General features: G+C 39.3%; 2 protein-coding genes across 2 annotated transcripts in view; both read left to right on the top strand.

Annotated features, from left to right (window-relative positions):
* The first annotated feature begins 583 nt into the window (after window positions 1-583).
* LOC120429284 (solute carrier family 26 member 6) lies at window positions 584-10,194 on the top strand. The gene is made up of 4 exons (XM_039594509.2): window positions 584-718; window positions 817-929; window positions 7,789-8,237; window positions 8,305-10,194. Exons 1-4 carry the CDS (start codon window positions 684-686, stop codon window positions 9,730-9,732), a joined length of 2,025 nt encoding a protein of 674 aa, XP_039450443.1. The 5' UTR covers window positions 584-683; the 3' UTR covers window positions 9,733-10,194.
* A 3,252-nt stretch (window positions 10,195-13,446) lies between these two features.
* LOC120429091 (exostosin-1) overlaps window positions 13,447-17,989 on the top strand; it is a 411,287-nt gene continuing 406,744 nt past the window's right edge. The window contains exon 1 of the mRNA XM_039594256.2: window positions 13,447-14,517. Within this exon, the coding sequence (XP_039450190.1) occupies window positions 13,700-14,517 (818 nt within the window). The 5' untranslated portion in view covers window positions 13,447-13,699. The remainder of the gene's footprint in view (window positions 14,518-17,989) is intronic.

Raw genomic sequence — 17,989 nt, forward strand, 5'->3', positions numbered from 1 at the left:
AGTATACGTTTATCCTCTAATTAAAAACACCTCCTTATACTACGTACAGCACACCAGTTCCTCTTTATCTAATTCGAATTTCTTTCTCTCTGTCTCTCTGTTACTTCCAGGACTGTCAAGTTCCGTTAAGAATCGTCCGAAATTTACGAGCCAGACACCGGTCTCGACAGTATCAACAAAAACTGCCGATTAGTCTACTACGCGAAAGTAGTGCCTCCTCGTAAACAGGAGGGTTGCGTCTCGGAAGTGATCAAAACCAAACAAGCCAAACCGATCGTCACCAGCTACTAATACTAATAGCTGCAAGTACGATCGTCGTCAGCCTTATCGCCAACGAGTTGATTCGTTGTTTTGTTTCGGATCCACAGTAGTGTTCACGCGTTCAACCGGAGCGAACGCGCGTTCTCCGGCTGCTACTCCTCGTAACTTGAACTTCTCGCTTGGTGTTCTGCTCGTACGCTGAGCAAGTGTTCAGAAGAAGAACCTGCGGGTTCAGTGATTTCTCGCCGTTGGAAACTGCTGACGAAACGGCGCGCGTTTGTTTGTTTTGTTGTTATGCAATTTAATTCTGACTAATAAAAATAAAAGGAAAAAAAAAACGAGGGGGGACAAACCAATCAAGTTGCAGCAGAGATATTGATCAACGCAAATCAAATTGTCCCAAAAAGAGAAACAAAATCATCATGCTGAACCAAAAGGGAACCTCTTCGGATGCTAGGTTAGTTCTGGACGATCTGGACGCCCCCATTCCCCTTATTTCAAAATGTCTGACCGATTGTGTTCTGTTCTGTCTCATTGTTCTAATCGCAAACACAGTACGGTGAAAGTGAAACCGGAGTACAACGAGCTGAGCTATCTCGTGACGAGGCAGTGTCTCCACCAGGAGGAGTTCAACCAGCTGTCGCAGTACGACCGGGTCAAGCCGACGCGTAAGTGTTCTTGGGGGCTGTTGGGAATAGTTGAAGAGAATAGTGGTTTGGAGAGGGGGGTTCTAATCACTTCTGGGAAGTTTTTTTGGGCCGGGTCATCATGGTGAAATGACGAATTTATTGAAGATTGATATGGAAACAAATTAGTTGTGTTGCGTGAGCAAAGTTATCAATTCCAAAGAGGAACTTTGATTGCTGTCTCACAAGGAATTTTGTTTTTATTTTTAATCTAATTGAGTTTGGATTTTTTAAATCGAATTCGATATATCTTACCCATTTTCAACTGCTGAACAGTTCGGTAAACTGAAAATCATTTTGTTATTTTTTAATTATTTTAAATATGAACAAAAATTCTGTAATTAAGTAATCTTACTACACCCAAACGAAAAATATATCTCAAAATGTGCAACAGTGAATTTGCTGCAGAAAATGTTATATTTTATTACATTTTTTGCAGCAAGCCCATAGATCATTTTTGCCCGCGTGTAAACACGTCAGCGATCTGCAGTTCTCACCAACACATAGAATGCTGGCGCGTTCCCGAGCAACAATCTAGAGAGAACATTATGTTCGCGCTCTGTCCCTCACCATTCATCAAGCGTCCATGGCGCGGTGGTAGCGTGTCGGATCAGCAACCTAGAAGTTGATGGTTCAATCCTCGTTCTGTTAAGGTTTTTTTTTCTGCAATACAATCAATCTGCCGTCGGTAATGTCGATAATTGTCGGTAACGGGCAAAAATGTCATACCCCTATAGGGACATGGCGTTACATCGTGCTGCCACCTGGTTTTTTTAAGCGCAAGAGTGTAAAAGTGCTGAGTCATCGTCTAAAAATAGACGGCGTCCTATCTCGCCCAGCAAAATGAAGTCGATAAAGTAGTCGGTTTCGATGAGAAAAAGTGGAAAACGTGGTCTAAAAATAGCGACGCCATCCCCCTATATCGCAAAAAATGCATGAGGACAGTTTTCATGCAGATTCTGATATACTTTCATGCTGCCATGCATCAAAATCATGCGACCGCCGTTTGGGTGTACCGATTATCGGTAAGTTTTTGTTTATTTTGACAGACGGTTTACCGATCTAAACTTTACCAAATTTTAAACTCCGAGTTCGGTAAAAAGCATTTAATGTGTACGATTGAATATTTCTATAAAAAAAATCACTTTAGGAAAGAGAAATTTCAATTCCAAGGCACTGAAATTTACAAATTTATCATAAATAAAAAAATAGCCAAAAAACTTGTTGGTATACAAATTATGATGTTTCAATGTTGCTAAATTAAGCAACAATTAAACAACTGCTTATCACAAAAATAAAGGGGTTTGAAATTTGTTAGACCTCTAAATCTTAATTTCACCACTAGATAGGCTTCAATCTACGTAAAAAATTACTTCTTAATCATTTTCAGGAATTTTGAAAATATAAAGACAATAAAGGGTTAAATAAACTTAATAAGTTTTCAAAGCTCTTGTAAATAAATTCAATTAATTAAATTTAATTCAATGCTTTACAGTAAAAAAATATGTTTAATATAACCTCTTTTATGATGTATTATTACGATAATTTCGACTCGAAAAGTGCCAATAAACTAAAATAGCGGTGAATTTACACAGTTTTATAGGTAAAATTACACATTTCAACTGTCATAAAGGATCTACTTTTTTAAAAATAATGCTTAAAAAACCTGACTCAAAAAAATTATCTTTGCGACATTTTACCATCGACTGAAATACTGGAAATTGAACTTAAAAATACAATTCAATTGAAAAAAAAAATTAGTTGCGAATGAACAAACTGCACACTTTATAAATAAAATTATTTATGTGGTCCAAAAAATGTATTTTTTAAGGTGAAAAATTTAAAGTTTTAAAATTAATTCTTTAATGAGGTAAAATAACCTTAATTAAGACTGAAAAAGTGACATTAAATCGCTAAAGAGGTATATTCAAAAATTTAAGTGTTTTACACAATTTTCCGACTTATAAAATATGTACTCATTCCCAGATGTAATATTATCATGTTTATTACAGTTTATTTTTTATTGGGTAACTCCGCCAACTCACACAGCAGTTGCCCCGACCCCTCTTCGATTTGCGTGAAACTTTATCCTAAGGGGTAACTTTTGTCCCTGATCACGAATCCAAGGTCCGTTTTTTGATAACTCGTGAGGGAGGGGCGGTGCGACCCCTTCCATTTTTGAACATGCGAAAAAAGAGGTGTTTTTCAATAATTTGCAGCCTGAAACGGTGATGAGATAGAAATTTGGTGTCAAAGGGACTTTTATGTAAAATTAGACGCCCAATTTGATGGCGTACTCAGAATTCCAAAAAAAACGTCTTTTTCATCGAAAAAAACACTAACAAAGTTTTAAAAATTCTCCCATTTTCCGGCCAGGCCTACTGCGTAAAGCCGTATCGCAGAGATGATTCGTAATTGGGTTGAGTTTGAGCACTGAGTGTTCGAACAACAACACAATTCTGAATCGACAGGGGAGGAAGAAGCGTGGGGCCACACCACCATACGCTCCGAGATTTTGGTTGTATTCGTTGGGAGCACCATGCTAAGAAGGTTAGGTACTCCGGGACCCTCTGGGATGGGACATTGTATTTCCACGAATGCCCTGGACACTATTTGCCGTGGTTATAGCGCCACAACTCGCTCCTCCCATTTTCCGTTACTCGACTGTAAAAATTTTTGGAACATGTCATTTTATGGGAAATTTAATGTACTTTTCGAATCTACATTGACCCAGAAGGGTCATTTTTTCATTTAAAACAAAAAATTTCATTTTAAAATTTCGTGTTTTTTCTAACTTTGCAGGGTTATTTTTTAGAGTGTAACAATGTTCTACAAAGTTGTAAAGCAGACAATTACAAAACTTTTGATATTTAGACATAAGGGGTTTGCTTATAAACATCACGAGTTATCGCGATTTTACGAAAAAAAGTTTTGAAAAAGTTGGTCGTCATCGATCATGGCCGTTCATGGTCACCCGCGACAGACACGGACGACGAAACAAAGAGAAACGCAAAAAGTAACTTTTTCAAAACTTTTTTTTGTAAAATCGCGGTAACTCGTGATGTTTTCAAGCAAACCTCTTATGTCTATATATCAAAATTTTTGTAATTGTCTGCTCTACAACTTTGTAGAACGTTTCAGGCTGCAAATTATTGAAAAACACCTCTTTTTCGCATGTTCAAAAATGAAAGGGGTCGTACCGCCCCTCCGTCACGAGATATCTAAAAACGGATCACGGATTCGTGATCAGGGACAAAAGTTACCTCTTAGGACAAAGTTTCACGCAAATCGAAGAGGGGTCGGGGCAACTTTTCCCGATTTCGTGTGAGTTGGTAGAGAATTACCCTATTTTGACTTCAAAATACTTTGATTTCAAATAAGCTTTGATTTTCAATGTTTGAAAAGGAAAACTTCATATAAAATCTTTTACAGTTTTGTTTTTTCTTTAATTTCCCGAACAGGCGGTAATAACTAAATTCATGCAATTTCAATAACAAATGCTGTTAAAATAACAGAAAGTGTTATGGAATATTCTTAAAAAAAAAAAACATTTTTTGCATAAGAGCTCAATAACAGTTTATGTCAGGGGTGCCCAAAGTATGGCCCGCGGGCCAAACGTGTCCCGCGAGGTGATATTTTATGGCCCGCGGACCCATTTTGAATGATCATGTAAAATGGCCCGTTGACCACTTGTAAAGTGATTTTACACTTTTTCAAAGTTATGGTTTATTTTAAGCTTTTATATGCTAGTCTTTTTTATTTTTTTATTAATAAAAAGAAACTTATGATTTATCAATATTTTGATCCCCACTTTAGGATACAGATAATTTGTTCAAAATATTTTATAATAAAAACAATTTCACACGTTTCAATGTGTATGAAACTAGTAAATATCGTCAAAACTTTCATCAAACATTTTTAGAAATATCAAAAAAACGTTCAATTTTGACTTAGGTAGAATTCTGTAATAGTTGTAAAAATAAAAGTTTTCTTTATTAATTTGGTCAATATGACTTCTATTGACCCTTTTATGAACTGACCCTCGAACTTACATTGCACTTCCTTAGGGATTCGAACTCATTACAGTTAGATAGCGAATCTGATTGACTATCAACTGATTCAGGCAGACAAAATATGTAAATCGGAGGTTCAAGTTTGCAGCAAATATTTTACAAAGCTTTCGTCGATCAACCCAACCCTCCACCATTATTTAAAAATGGCTCGAAAAACCAGGAGCAAAAATATATTTTCAAAAAACTTAAAAAAAAAGAAATTTAAGTGCATTCGGCTGAAATTAATTAAATATGCATTCCTTCGCATTTAAAATCATTTGAGCATGTTTGAGTTTATTAAAAATAATTTGAATTTTAGTGAATTTTCGATGAAATAAATAAATGCTGTTGTTTTTTTTTAAAAAATAATGATTGTAGGTTAACTATACGGAAGCTTAAAACATTTTCTTAAAAAAAAATTCATTGAAATGTTGAAATTCTGGATCTCAGCAATTTTTCATTAGCCACACTTTACTTATTGAAGAATTGTTCAACATGTAATGTCACCACCATTTTCGAAATATAAAAACAAAACTTATTTTTTTTTGAAAACACAAGTACTTTCAGCTATGAATTTATTTTTTTTTTTCATATACCAGAAACAACAAAATCAACAATACCGATAGAAACCCGTTATTTTGTGGCTTTTATTATTTTGAAAAGACAATTTTTTAAAAACAGAAATGTAATCTTATACATTAAAATAACGTAATTTATTTTTTTAACAACCTTTTTTTGTAAATTTGGCCCGCAAGCTCATTTGAGCTTCAAATTTGGCCCGGCCTTCAAAAACTTTGAGCACCCCTGGTTTATGTTATCATAACAAAATTTGTTATCGGTCTGATATTGATTGAAAGCCAGAACAACTTGGGAATAACATTTTTTGTTTTGGAAGAATACCTCCAACTGTTATTGGGATGTTCGGATTAGTTGTTAAAATAACACAAAAAAAAACAAAGATTTGTTCGAAGAATAACGTAAAATGTTTTTAGTCTGTTATTACAATAACAATCCAATAACAAAAAAATCGTAACGGCGAATAACAAATCTTGTTATACATAACATTGAAAGTTATTGGCCTAGTATTTTCAAATATCAAAAAATGTTATTCCCAAGTTATTTCCGTCTGCTCGGGTTGAAATATGATTTTGCTGCGTGTTAAAGGCCTGGATATATAATAAATTTTGCATTTTTTTTTGAGAATTTTTATGTCGCGCATCAGTATAGAAACTTACTTGACCGAAATGTCAAGCTCATACGTATATGCGATTATCCACCTCATTAGTTATGAGAACATGAACGAAAATGAACTCAAATGCATTAAAAACTAACAGAAAATGATGTTTATACTAAGATGAAGTTTTTTTTTTTATAAAACAGCGAAGTTGGAATAAACACTTGTCTTAATAATATATGCATTACATTTGTTTTGAATTATGAAAGATGAAAGTCTAAAATTTATTTCTTCAATTTCTCTGGAAAAAAACAATTTTCGCCTTTTTATTTCTTACCAAAAAATGGTAATGAAGCTGGCAAAATGTTTTTTTAAATATTGAACAAATTTGTCTCATTCTATTTGGTGACAAAATTGAATGCAAGTGAGAAAATTTGTTTAATTTCTGGTTTTGCTTTAACTCCTTATTATAAGCATTTTTAAATATATTTAAAATGTACTTTGAACGTAAAATTATTTTGTGTACAATTGATGCTGTTTTATTTTCCAGTTTTAATTAAATGGGACACTTTCAGTATGAAATCGTAGATCTGAAAGAGACGTACAATTTCAGAGTATATTTTCCTGGATTTTTATTCTTTTCTTTCAATTTTTGGCAGTAGCATATCGTCGCCATCGTGCTAACTTGTCGTACGTGCATTTTGGGCCAAATTGAGTTAAGAACGCCATTTTGTGCAGCTCACAATGCCTCACCTTTTGACCTTCACAGATCCCCAAAATTCGATTTCAATCCTGAGATATTCAACAAAAACCGAAAAAACTCCGTGCATTTTTGTCACTTTACATATGAAAGTAGTTTCAATCTTGTCGTGCTATCTTGTCACTTCATGAAAATTGATGTAAGTGCGACAAAAGGCCAAAGGGATTTCAGGCCAGGAAAGTCAGGATGCGTTTGTCGCACGTACAAGCTAGACTACCGTAAACATTTGTAATTATAACTCGGGACTCCAGCAACCAACTTCAACCAAACTTTGGGACAATGCACAGAATGGTGAGCCAAACAAAACGTGTTTGTTATTGTTTACATTGCGTGCTCTCGTTTTTGAATATTCAAGGTCAAACATTAAAACGCGTTTTTCTCGGAACGTCAAAATGGCGGGTGCGACAAGATAGCACGACGACGTCGATATATCATACATCAAGCTTTTTGAAATACATGGAATCAAAATGTTATATTAAATTTTGTTATTTTGATTGATTTTGAGGAGCCCTAGACCAAAAATGATGTTAAATTTGAAATGACCTTGTACATAAATTGGAATATAAATAAGGATTTTGTCATCAATGAACAAAACATGTTATTAGCGTGGATTCCCCGCATTCTGCTACACAATCACTTGTAACGGACCTGCTTCACCACTTAAAACCACCCTTGAAATCGTCTGGATTAGCCGGTAGTATTTGCCGTTGATATAACTACTATTAGCCAATTTGTGAAACCCCCTCTCACTGCACCACATGGCACCGGTGAAGGTGTTAAAAGTTGCTATTTACGACCGCCTTAATCGATGCTATCTAACTGATCATTTCGTTCCCCTACCCATTCAATCCCCAGCGGCCGAATCGCTGGTCAACTCGGTGCGCGAGTTCCGCTGCTTCCAGACGTTCCTCGGCTTCATCCCGATCCTGCAATGGCTGCCCAAGTACTCGCTGAAGCGCGACCTCATGGGGGACATCACCGCCGGGGTGACCACCGCCGTCATGCACATCCCCCAGGGCATGGCGTACGGACTGCTCGCGGGAGTTCCGGCCAACGTGGGCCTGTACATGGCGTTCTTTCACTGTCTGACGTACGCGGTGTTCGGGACTTCGAGGCACATCTCAGTGGGGACGTTTGCGGTGGTGAGTTTGATGACCGCTAAGGTTGTGGCGACCTACTCGACGGTTGTGCCGGCTGTGATCAATGGGACGGACGCGTTGCTACCACCGGCGGATCCGACGGAACCGATCTACACGCCCATTCAGGTCGCGACGGCGGTGTCGTTTGTGGCGGGATGTTTTCATGTGAGGATTTTTGGAGTTGCTTTTGATGAACTTTGAGGTTTAATTGTTATCTTTTTTTTTTTTGCAGATCGTCATGAGCTTGATCCGGTTGGGTACGCTGTCCGCACTGCTGAGTGAGCCTCTGGTCAGTGGGTTCACAACGGCCGCCGCGATCCACGTGTTGGTCAGCCAGCTGAAGGACCTGCTCGGGGTTTCGATCCCCCGCTATAAGGGTGCCTTCAAGAACATCTTCTCGATGCGGGACATAATCGAGCAGGTCCCAAACTCGAATCTCTCAGCCGTTTACACCTCGACGATTGTGATCTTGTTTATGATCTTCATGAACGAGTACATGAAGCCGTGGGCTTCGAAGAAATGCAAGTTCCCGATTCCGGCGGAGTTGCTTGTGGTCGTTGGAGGTACCGCCGCGTCGTACTTTATTGGACTCGGACCGAACTTTGGCGTTACGCTGGTCGGGGTGATTCCCGTGGGTCTACCTGCGCCCGAAATGCCTCCGCTAGCACTGATCAAGCTGGTTGCCGTTGACACGATCGCACTCACCATCGTCAGCTACTCGATCGTCATGTCAATGGGACTGATTTTCGCCCAGAAGGAGAACTACGAGGTTCGTGCCAACCAGGAGTTGATCGCGATGGGTGCAACGAACATCTTTGGATCGTTCTTCTCGTGCATTCCGACGGCGTGTTCGCTGTCACGATCGCTGATTCAGCATCAGGCAGGGGGAAAGACTCAGATCACCGGGGTGTTTTCGTCCATGTTGATCCTTGTTGTGCTGCTGTGGGTAGGACCTTACTTTGAAACACTGCCACGTTGCGTCCTGGCCTCGATCATCTTCGTCGCACTGAAAGGCATGCTGTGGCAGGTCAAGCACATCAAGAAGTTCCACCTGGAGGGTACGCTGGAGCTGTTCGTTTGGCTCGTTACCTTCCTCAGCGTGGTGATCATCGACATCGACATCGGTCTGCTGGTCGGCGTGTTGTTTTCGTTGGTGGCTCTCTACATCAAGGGCTGGAAGACCTACTACAGCCTGCTCGGAACGGTCCCGGAGACCGCGATCTACGTTGACATCGGCAGTCATCACCGCGCCGAGGAGGTGCCCCACGTCAAGATCTTCAAGTACAGCGGCCCAATCAACTTTGCCAGCAAGGCCACCTTCAAGAGGGCCCTCACCAAGGAAGTCGGCATCGACCAAAGTCTCGTCCACCGTGCTTCTCGGTACGACGCCGCCGGCGAAGGCGCCGGTCTCCAGCTCATCAAAACCGTCATCATCGACCTGTCGAGCGTGGCCCACATCGACACCGCCGCCTGCAAGACGTTCAGCGAGATCAAGAAGGAAATGGCCGCCGTCGGTGTCGCCACGCTGATCGCGAACCCCTCGGACAACGTGTACGACACGCTGCTGCACGCGGAGTCCATCGGCGAGGGCGGGTTCCACATCTTCCCCACGATACACGACGCGGTTCTGTACGCCCAGGGTGCGGTCTCGGCGGTTTAACCGCCTGGAACCTCAGGTTGAAGATGATGTGCCAAAGAGAAGCGAGAACTTCGAACATGTGCCTTTAAAGAAACTCTCTTTCTGTTAGGGAGGTACGATGAGTAGCAGAACAAGAATAGTTTAGTAGTTTATGAAACTTATAGAACAACATAGTACTTAAGGCAAGTTTGACTCAATTTTAAACACGAAAGAACAGAAAAAAAACTTAGGTAACACGTACGTACTACATCTCATCGAAAATGTATCTCGTTTAGCGAAACTTTATTTAGTGAGTACCCGTTTTAGGCTGATTGTTGAAGAGTATTTTATTTCGTTTTTTTTTGTTATAACTATTCAAGTGGTACGCGAAGCAGCTCTGAAAGTGCGTAATTTATACACTAACAAGATGAATTATCCCACACCTACACTATTGACAATATTTATTGTAAATAAATACAAAAAAAAAATGTTTGCAAAAACCAACAGCGGAATTATTTTTAATTTCTACACCCAAACCAAACTATTATGCCATTCAGTGATGACAATGCTACTAACATACGTTGTCAGCTTAATTGCAAACAAATGATGAATTTCACTAACCTTCCGATTGGAATCTGAAATGAACTTGATGTTTTTTATGCATTTTCCTTCAAAATTTCTCTGCGAGAGCATCTCAATCAGGCGGTAATAACCTAATATTGTTACTTGGATGGTTATTAAAATAACAGAGTCAGGTTCTGTTAACAGAAAAATGATCTCAAAATAACAAAAAAATAACATTCATTGATATTGCAATAACAAACATACCAACAAAACATATATTTGCTTCTTTTGTTTTTATTTCATCCTCAAAAAACTGATTTGGCAGCCACAAGATAGCTCTTAAAAATGGTCGGAATAATAAATAAGCACTTTTTATGGACCTTCACGTGAGAATCGAAATTATTCCTCCGTTTTCCATCTCGATTGCGGCATCCTTTCATATTCAATGCAAATCAGCTTACTTTTTTTTGCTGCTACAGCATTTGAGGTAAAGGGAAAAAGAGTGTTTGCGACATTTTTAAAACGGTTCGTGCATTTTGTATGATTTAACAGACTCGCAGTTTTAATTGTGGGAAATAAAATTAAAACTGTGGAAATTATTGGAGTAATCGGTTTAACACATGTTTCGGCCGGAAACAGAGTCGGAAATAAACATGCTACGAATTTATAATTTTTGAGTATTCTTGCGAATCATATACCGAAAAAAAATAAAAGTACTAAATTCCTAAATTCTAGGAATTTTGGCTCCTTTCCTTATTAAGTAATCCAAAATACCCGATTACTAAATAAGGAAAAGAGGCAAAATTCCTAGAATAAAGGAATTTGGTACTATTTCTTTATTTCAGTGTACGTTCCTCAAAAAACTTATAGATTGGGAGACTCCTATGACATTTGTGTTTATCAGGCGACAAACTCATATTTTTTCGTAATCCGAACTTTTTGCATTGGTTGTTTATTTTTGTGGGTCTCGTGGCGCAGGGGTAGCTGCTTCGGCTGCCGATCCCGATGATGCTATGAGACGCGGGTTCGATTCCCGCCTTATCCACTGAGCTTCTATCGGATGGTGAAGTAAAACGTCGGTCCCGGTTTCTCCTGTCTCGTCAGAGGCGCTGGAGCAGAAATCCCACGTTAGAGGAAGGCCATGCCCCGGGGGGCGTAGTGCCAATAGTTTCGTTTTTTCGTTTTCGTTTATTTTTGAAAAAATGGTTCAGCGCCCTATTTGACAGCTTGTTTGAAGAAGACTTGATTTGCATTAAGATGTGTGATTAGAAATGTGAAAACAAAGAGGCGTGTTGTTCCTTTAAGTTCCGCTGTATATTTTAATATCTTGACAGATACGTATTTCGTCTACCCTTTGCAGACTTCATCGGTGTTCTGTTCTATGCTCTGTTATTATGCTTTTTTCTTTATGATGTGCTCAGTTACTGCTAACCTGAAATGGGGGACAAGGCTTTCATGTAATTCCCCATTAGCCTTTTACACATTCATGGCTAGATGCTCCTCCAATCTGGTTTGTAGTATAGTTTGTAGTGGGTGCAGGATACCTTGTAGATGCAGGGTTTTCCTAAAGTCAGTAAAACCGCAACGAACAGAAAAGGTTTCGATGGTTTGTTCTTCAGCCAAATAAACTTGAAGCTCGAGCAAAAATTCTGACTGGGAAGTGAATCGGCAAGCCAAAATGGTATTTACTGTCTTTTTGCAAAGCAAATTATGTTGCTACTGGTCCGTGGCATTGTATCCATCATAAAGCCTACCATGAAAACAATTTAATTATCATTTGTTATCCGTCCAACTTACCAATTTCAACGACTTCTCCGCAATCCAAACTCAAATCTGACACCTCCGCTTTCAAGCGTCAAAAACACCGCTCTCTCCATCTGTCACAACAACGCTGCCGCACAGTTGGCAATACCGTTACCACTCTCTCACTCTCTCACACACACACTCTCTCTCTCACTACCTGTCATTCTCACGCTCTCCGCTTCCATCTCGCTCGCTCCACCCACCAACGCCTTTGCGACGGCACCAAAACAAACGCGTGCTCGCTAGGAAACATCGCACCCGGAACGAAGATGATGCTCCGGCGATGACTTATGGCGCGCGTGGGAAAGAAGAGGACGGCGGGTCATGTGCTGCTGCGGGGGTCGTCGCCTAGACTCATCGCAGCGCTGGGTTTGACATTCCGTGCTGGCCAGGGTGCGCGATTCAGTCTTGGTCGGTTCGTCTTTTCTGTCGCAACGTCGTCGTCGTCGTCGGTGCGTACTATCCGGACGGGACACGGTTCCACTGTTGTCTGTGTGTTTTCGGGATGGCCGCCGTCGTCGGATCCTAGGGTGGGAAACCTGGAAGAGATTAATTAGATTTGCGTGCGGTTAATGCGATTCGTGTGAAGAGAATGAGCAGGACATCGGGATCCGCTAGGTGTGACGTGTAACCCTGGAGAGGAATGTGACACATCCGGTTTCGGAGCGGAGTGCTGTCTAGCTTCCGGAAGAATCTGCACGGCGAAGCTGGGCATTCCGGAACGTCAAGAACCACTAAAATCGCGTTTAAGAGCAAAAGAAAAGTCATGTTTTATCGTCGCGTTCCAGGATTGTAAACAGAGAAACGTCAAACCGTGTGTGACAAGATGCGTGTGCGGTATTGTTTTGATTCGCCGTGAGGAGCGGACGTGTTTTTATGATTGCTACCGCGGCAGGGGGAATTGTTTGTTTTGTGATGTCTGAATGTGTTGTATTTTTGCTACGAGAGGGAGCGGAAATCGACTAGATGTTATTGTTACAAATTTAATACTAAGCTGTTTACCTGCTGTAGATGTTGCTGCTGAGGCCGTCGCCGCTGCTGGGATGTAAACAAAACACCGAAAATAGGGTCGGAATACGGTGAAGAGGAAGAGTTGGGTTCGGGTAGAACGGGGATAGGATTAAAAATCAATACTGGTGTGTTTCTAAACAAAAAAGAATCGCCGTGCCTCGATTGGCGCGGTTTGTATTATTTGGGATGTGTCGAGTTAGTGATGTGTAAAGTAAATGTTATGCAGTTTTATAGTGCGAGGAAAACAGTGTGAAATTGCTTGTGTGGTTCTGTTTGTAAAAAGCTATAGTGATATAAAAAAGAGCATAGGAGATCGGCGATTGTGGGAATTGAAATGTTATCCGTAAAAAAGCTATGAAATAAAAACGAGCAAATAAAGTGTTGTAGATTTGTGTTTATCAATGTGTAAATAGGCCGATCTGGTCTGCTTTATGGTGAAAAATTCGGCACATTGTGTGAAAATGCGGCCAGCCCGGCAAGTCCCGGTGTCCAGTCGAGAGGATGCTGCAATAAATAATGCAATGTTTAACTATTAATACTGGCAGCAGATAGAACTCTGCCCGGAATACATATTTGAGCAGCACCCCTGGGGGTCACTTCACTGCCCCAAAAACGAAGCCATATCCACAAAATGCAGGCTAAAAAGCGCTACATCCTGGTGATAATCTGCTGCGCCTTTCTGGCGTATTGCTACTTTGGCGGGTACCGGCTCAAATGGCTCCAGAAGCTGTTCGCCATCAGCGTCCGCCGGAATCCCTCCAAACTACCGCCATATCATCAGCTGCACTACCAGTTCCCGGACGATCCGGCCGCCACAAGTCCAAGCACTGTACCGGACGACGGCCTGTTTGCCCATCCCCTGTTCGAGTCCAAATACATCGGGGACTTCCAGCCGACTCCGTTCCACACCTGTCGGATGGAGACCTGCTTCGACTATAGCAAGTGTTCCGATCGGAACTTTCTAGTCTACGTGTACCCGCCGGAACCGCTCAACTCGCTAGGAGCGCCTCCCCCGACCAGTGCAAACTACCAGAAAATAATCTCCGCCATCCAGGAGAGCCGCTACTACACCCAAGACCCAGAGAAGGCATGTCTATTCGTGCTAGGAATAGACACCCTGGACCGGGACTCCCTAAGTGAAGACTACGTTAGGAATGTCCCCTCGAGGCTCCAACGGCTCCCGCACTGGAACAACGGGCGCAACCACATCATCTTCAACCTGTACTCCGGAACGTGGCCGGACTACAACGAGAACGGCCTAGGGTTTGACCCCGGGATGGCGATACTGGCCAAGGCCAGTATGAGCGTGCAGTCGTTGAGGCCGAACTTTGACGTGAGCATTCCGCTGTTTCACAAGCAGTTTCCGCTGCGCGGTGGCAACACCGGCTTCGTGGCGAGCAACAACTTTCCGGCGAACAAAAAGTATCTGCTGGCGTTTAAGGGAAAAAGGTGAGTGGATTTGGTTTATCTGTGTTTGGGATATCAAATTGAGGGTTTCTTTGCTTGACAAATTATACGAGAATATGTGGAACAATTCACAGTAAAATGAGTAGAATTAAGGGAGGTTAAAAAATGTGACGGTGAAGAACTTTTCAGAAGTAATTTTACCTCAATCTATGCGATATTGATACAATTACACATATTACATCATATCCTTCATATCTTCATTTCTCAGGACAGCTTTACAAAGTCGCAAGCATTCAATGTAAACGAAGATTTTTTGGTCGGTTTTCAATCCAAATCTCCAAGATTTTTTTGCTTACTTAGTTTCAGCCATAGGGAAGTTTTAGTATTTTAATCAGGTTCAGGCAAAATTTTGTTAAAAAGCAGTTTTACATGTATTGATAATTCAGGAAAAAATATTATACACTGCAAAATGGTTAACAAATATGAATTTAATATGTATTATTTTACTAATCAATTGAATTAAAACATAAATTTATATTGAAAATACCAAAATGCAAGTTTTTCTTCGTTGTTTATTATCGTTGATTTATTAAAATAAATTTTACAAAGAATTAAAAATAATAAAGCTATTTTTTGCGTTTTTTTTTTCAAAGAAGTATTGATTAATGTTCTTTTTAAATCTTTATAGAAATTTGTGGAATAAAGAAACTATCTTCCTTTTGTTAAATATTCTAATTCTAATGAACAATATCTTCAAAAAATTATTGTAGATGCTGCTTTTAAAATGTTTGTTAAAAATCTTTTAAAATGATTGAATAAAAAAAAAGCTTGAATGCACTGAGTAGCGATTTATCAATTGAATATTTCAAATTCTGCGGTAATTCACGGTATTTCCCAAATTTCAATGCCTGGGGTGAATTTCACGGATTACGCGGCTTCCGTGAAATCGCGAAAAATCACACTTATCAATAAATAATTATTCAAGAGTTTTTTTTTTGCTATAAGCTATGGGATTTTCCATTGCGTATCATAGGATCTTTTGAAATAAAACTATAAGTTTGCAAAAAAAAAATTAAAGCATTTGTCCTAAAGAATTCATTGATTGATTTTACCAAAAACAGTGTTTTTTGTGAATTACACCAAATGTTTAAAAAAAATTGAAAAAAAAACACATTGAAATACATACAAAAAATGAGTTTATTCTTTTGCTTTTTTTTTTGTTTACTGATTTCTAAAAGGTTTATGTTTCCGGTGGTGGCCACCCTGTTTTACACTGGTTATTAATAGTTATTTTAACAGATAATTTTGTAACTTGTTTGAAAAGATAAAACATGACGTAAAAGAATAAATTCGTAGATATTTTGCTATTTTTTGTCAGGAGCATAACTGTAACAATGTTTTTTGATTGTTTCGTAATCCAATTGTCCTTATGATTGACTTTGACTTGACCCCGCTCACCCCATCCTCGACTCGAGTTGAATACAAAAAGTTTAAATAAAATACAAAATACGTTAAAATCCCTGCGATTCTCGAAAGTAACATTTTTCTCCTTTTGAAAAATGCTTGTAATACTGTAAGTATACACTGAAAACCCAACCATGGTAGTTGCTACCATATTGTAGGGTTAAATTGAGAACACGCACAGACGTATTTTTTGTGGTACTTTTTACCATATTTGCGTTTACTTTTACCAAAAAGCCACAGTTAATTTAATAAGCAGCAAATGTTCTTAATATTACCATGGTCGGGCTTTCAGTGTAGCTTTATCTTCAAACTCACGGTAGGTTCATATTGAAAATATATGGATATATTATAATTCTGTTTATTTCTTGTTATACAGCAATTCCATTTGAAAAGAGCCTAAACCGAAAAAAAGTTCTCCGATCGGGCTCAAATTTTTTCTGAGGGTTCCTTGGCCAAAATAATTAGACCCGTATTTTTTTGTTTTGCCATTAGGGTGACCTACATCGTGCTAGGGTGGTTCGAAAAATTGCAATTTTCGTCATTTTTCGCAAAAACCACTTTTTTCAAAAAATCATACCTCATTTCATCCGATTTTAGCTGTCTTAGACGCAAAAGAAAGGTGATTAGTTTGGCTAGTTGAGAAAAGTAGTAAGAAGTTTCAAAAATCTAGCTTAACATTTGAAAAAGTCGTATGAATACTAAAAATGGCGTTTTGACCGTGTCTGGACCAAAGAGCCTATGTCTGAAAATATTTTTATCTGATTCCTCGGAAAATTTCACATATCATATCAGAAAATTGGCGATGTCGAACCGTACGTTTCCGAGATATGATTTTTTGAAAATAAAAACTGAGTTTTTCGACGCGCCACGCGCAAAACCAGGAAAATGACGAAATCGGCAAAAAATCAACTTTTTTCACTAAAACTGCGATAACTTAAAAATTTCAGCGATGACCTATACATGTCGAACTTAACAACTTTAAAAAAATTTAGAACTTTTTAATCCAAGATGGCGGCCAAAATTGTGAAATTTTGAAAAAAGGTCTTTAGTTGCTAAATAGGCAATCAACCACTGAAATGTTATTACAATGGAGTCGCAGAACTGAAATTTGACGTTTAAGAGAAGAAAAAAAAAACATAAAAAAATGTTTTTCATTCGATTATCCGAAGCGAAATTTGTATATAGGTTTGTATACCTTCGAATAATGGAACTTCGGATAATCGAAAATCCGGATAATCGAGGCTTCGGATAGTTGAGACTGGACTATTAATCAAATGAGATTTTCAAGATTGAACTAACAACCATTTTTAAGCCGATTTGAAATATAATTCAAACAACATCTCGAAATTTGAACTTTGCACTTTTTTTATTTTATTACTTTTTAAATTTGTTCTCTTAAACTCACATGAAAATGTAAGCTCGCAAAACTCTTGTAAACCCATTCCCAACACCACGATGATACCAAAAAAGTCCACCACACTACACACGCGAATCATTTATTGGCACAAATGAAGTCATATCTTGATGCGCTCGAGAGGATCTTCTCCATAATCCCTCCTTCCCTCTTTCCTCGACCTCTCTTCAGCCTGATGGCTTCTCTCTGCTTTGCATCTTCCCCCTCTCGGGAACCAACGACAAACCTCACAGTCAAACACGCCAACCTGCGACGACGATGACTTTGGCTGGCTGATTGCAAACATTGCGCGGCGGCTCCTAAAAGAGTCGTCCAACAACAGTCAACCACGTGTGCTGTGACTGTCAAAGTCGCGGTTCTATTTTTCCGTTCTGCTGGAATGAAAGTTCGTTTTTCATTTTTCACTTGTTTTTCATCATGGTTAACATTCTGCCTGGAAAACTCAAACTCGTTCTTTTTAATTAAAAAAGAAAATTGCTTCCTTCTTTTGCGTGTCATGCCGGTTGTGTGAGCAGAAGTTCGAGTGCGTTTTCCACTTTTTTTTCTTTAACATGTCTGTGACTTATTCATTTTTTTTTGTTTTGTTTTGTTCCAACCAGACATCATCATCGTTTCTTGTGTGAATGTGATGCGAGT

The sequence above is a fragment of the Culex pipiens genome, chromosome 2 (assembly GCF_016801865.2).
Source record: "Culex pipiens pallens isolate TS chromosome 2, TS_CPP_V2, whole genome shotgun sequence".
Taxonomy (NCBI): domain Eukaryota; kingdom Metazoa; phylum Arthropoda; class Insecta; order Diptera; family Culicidae; genus Culex; species Culex pipiens.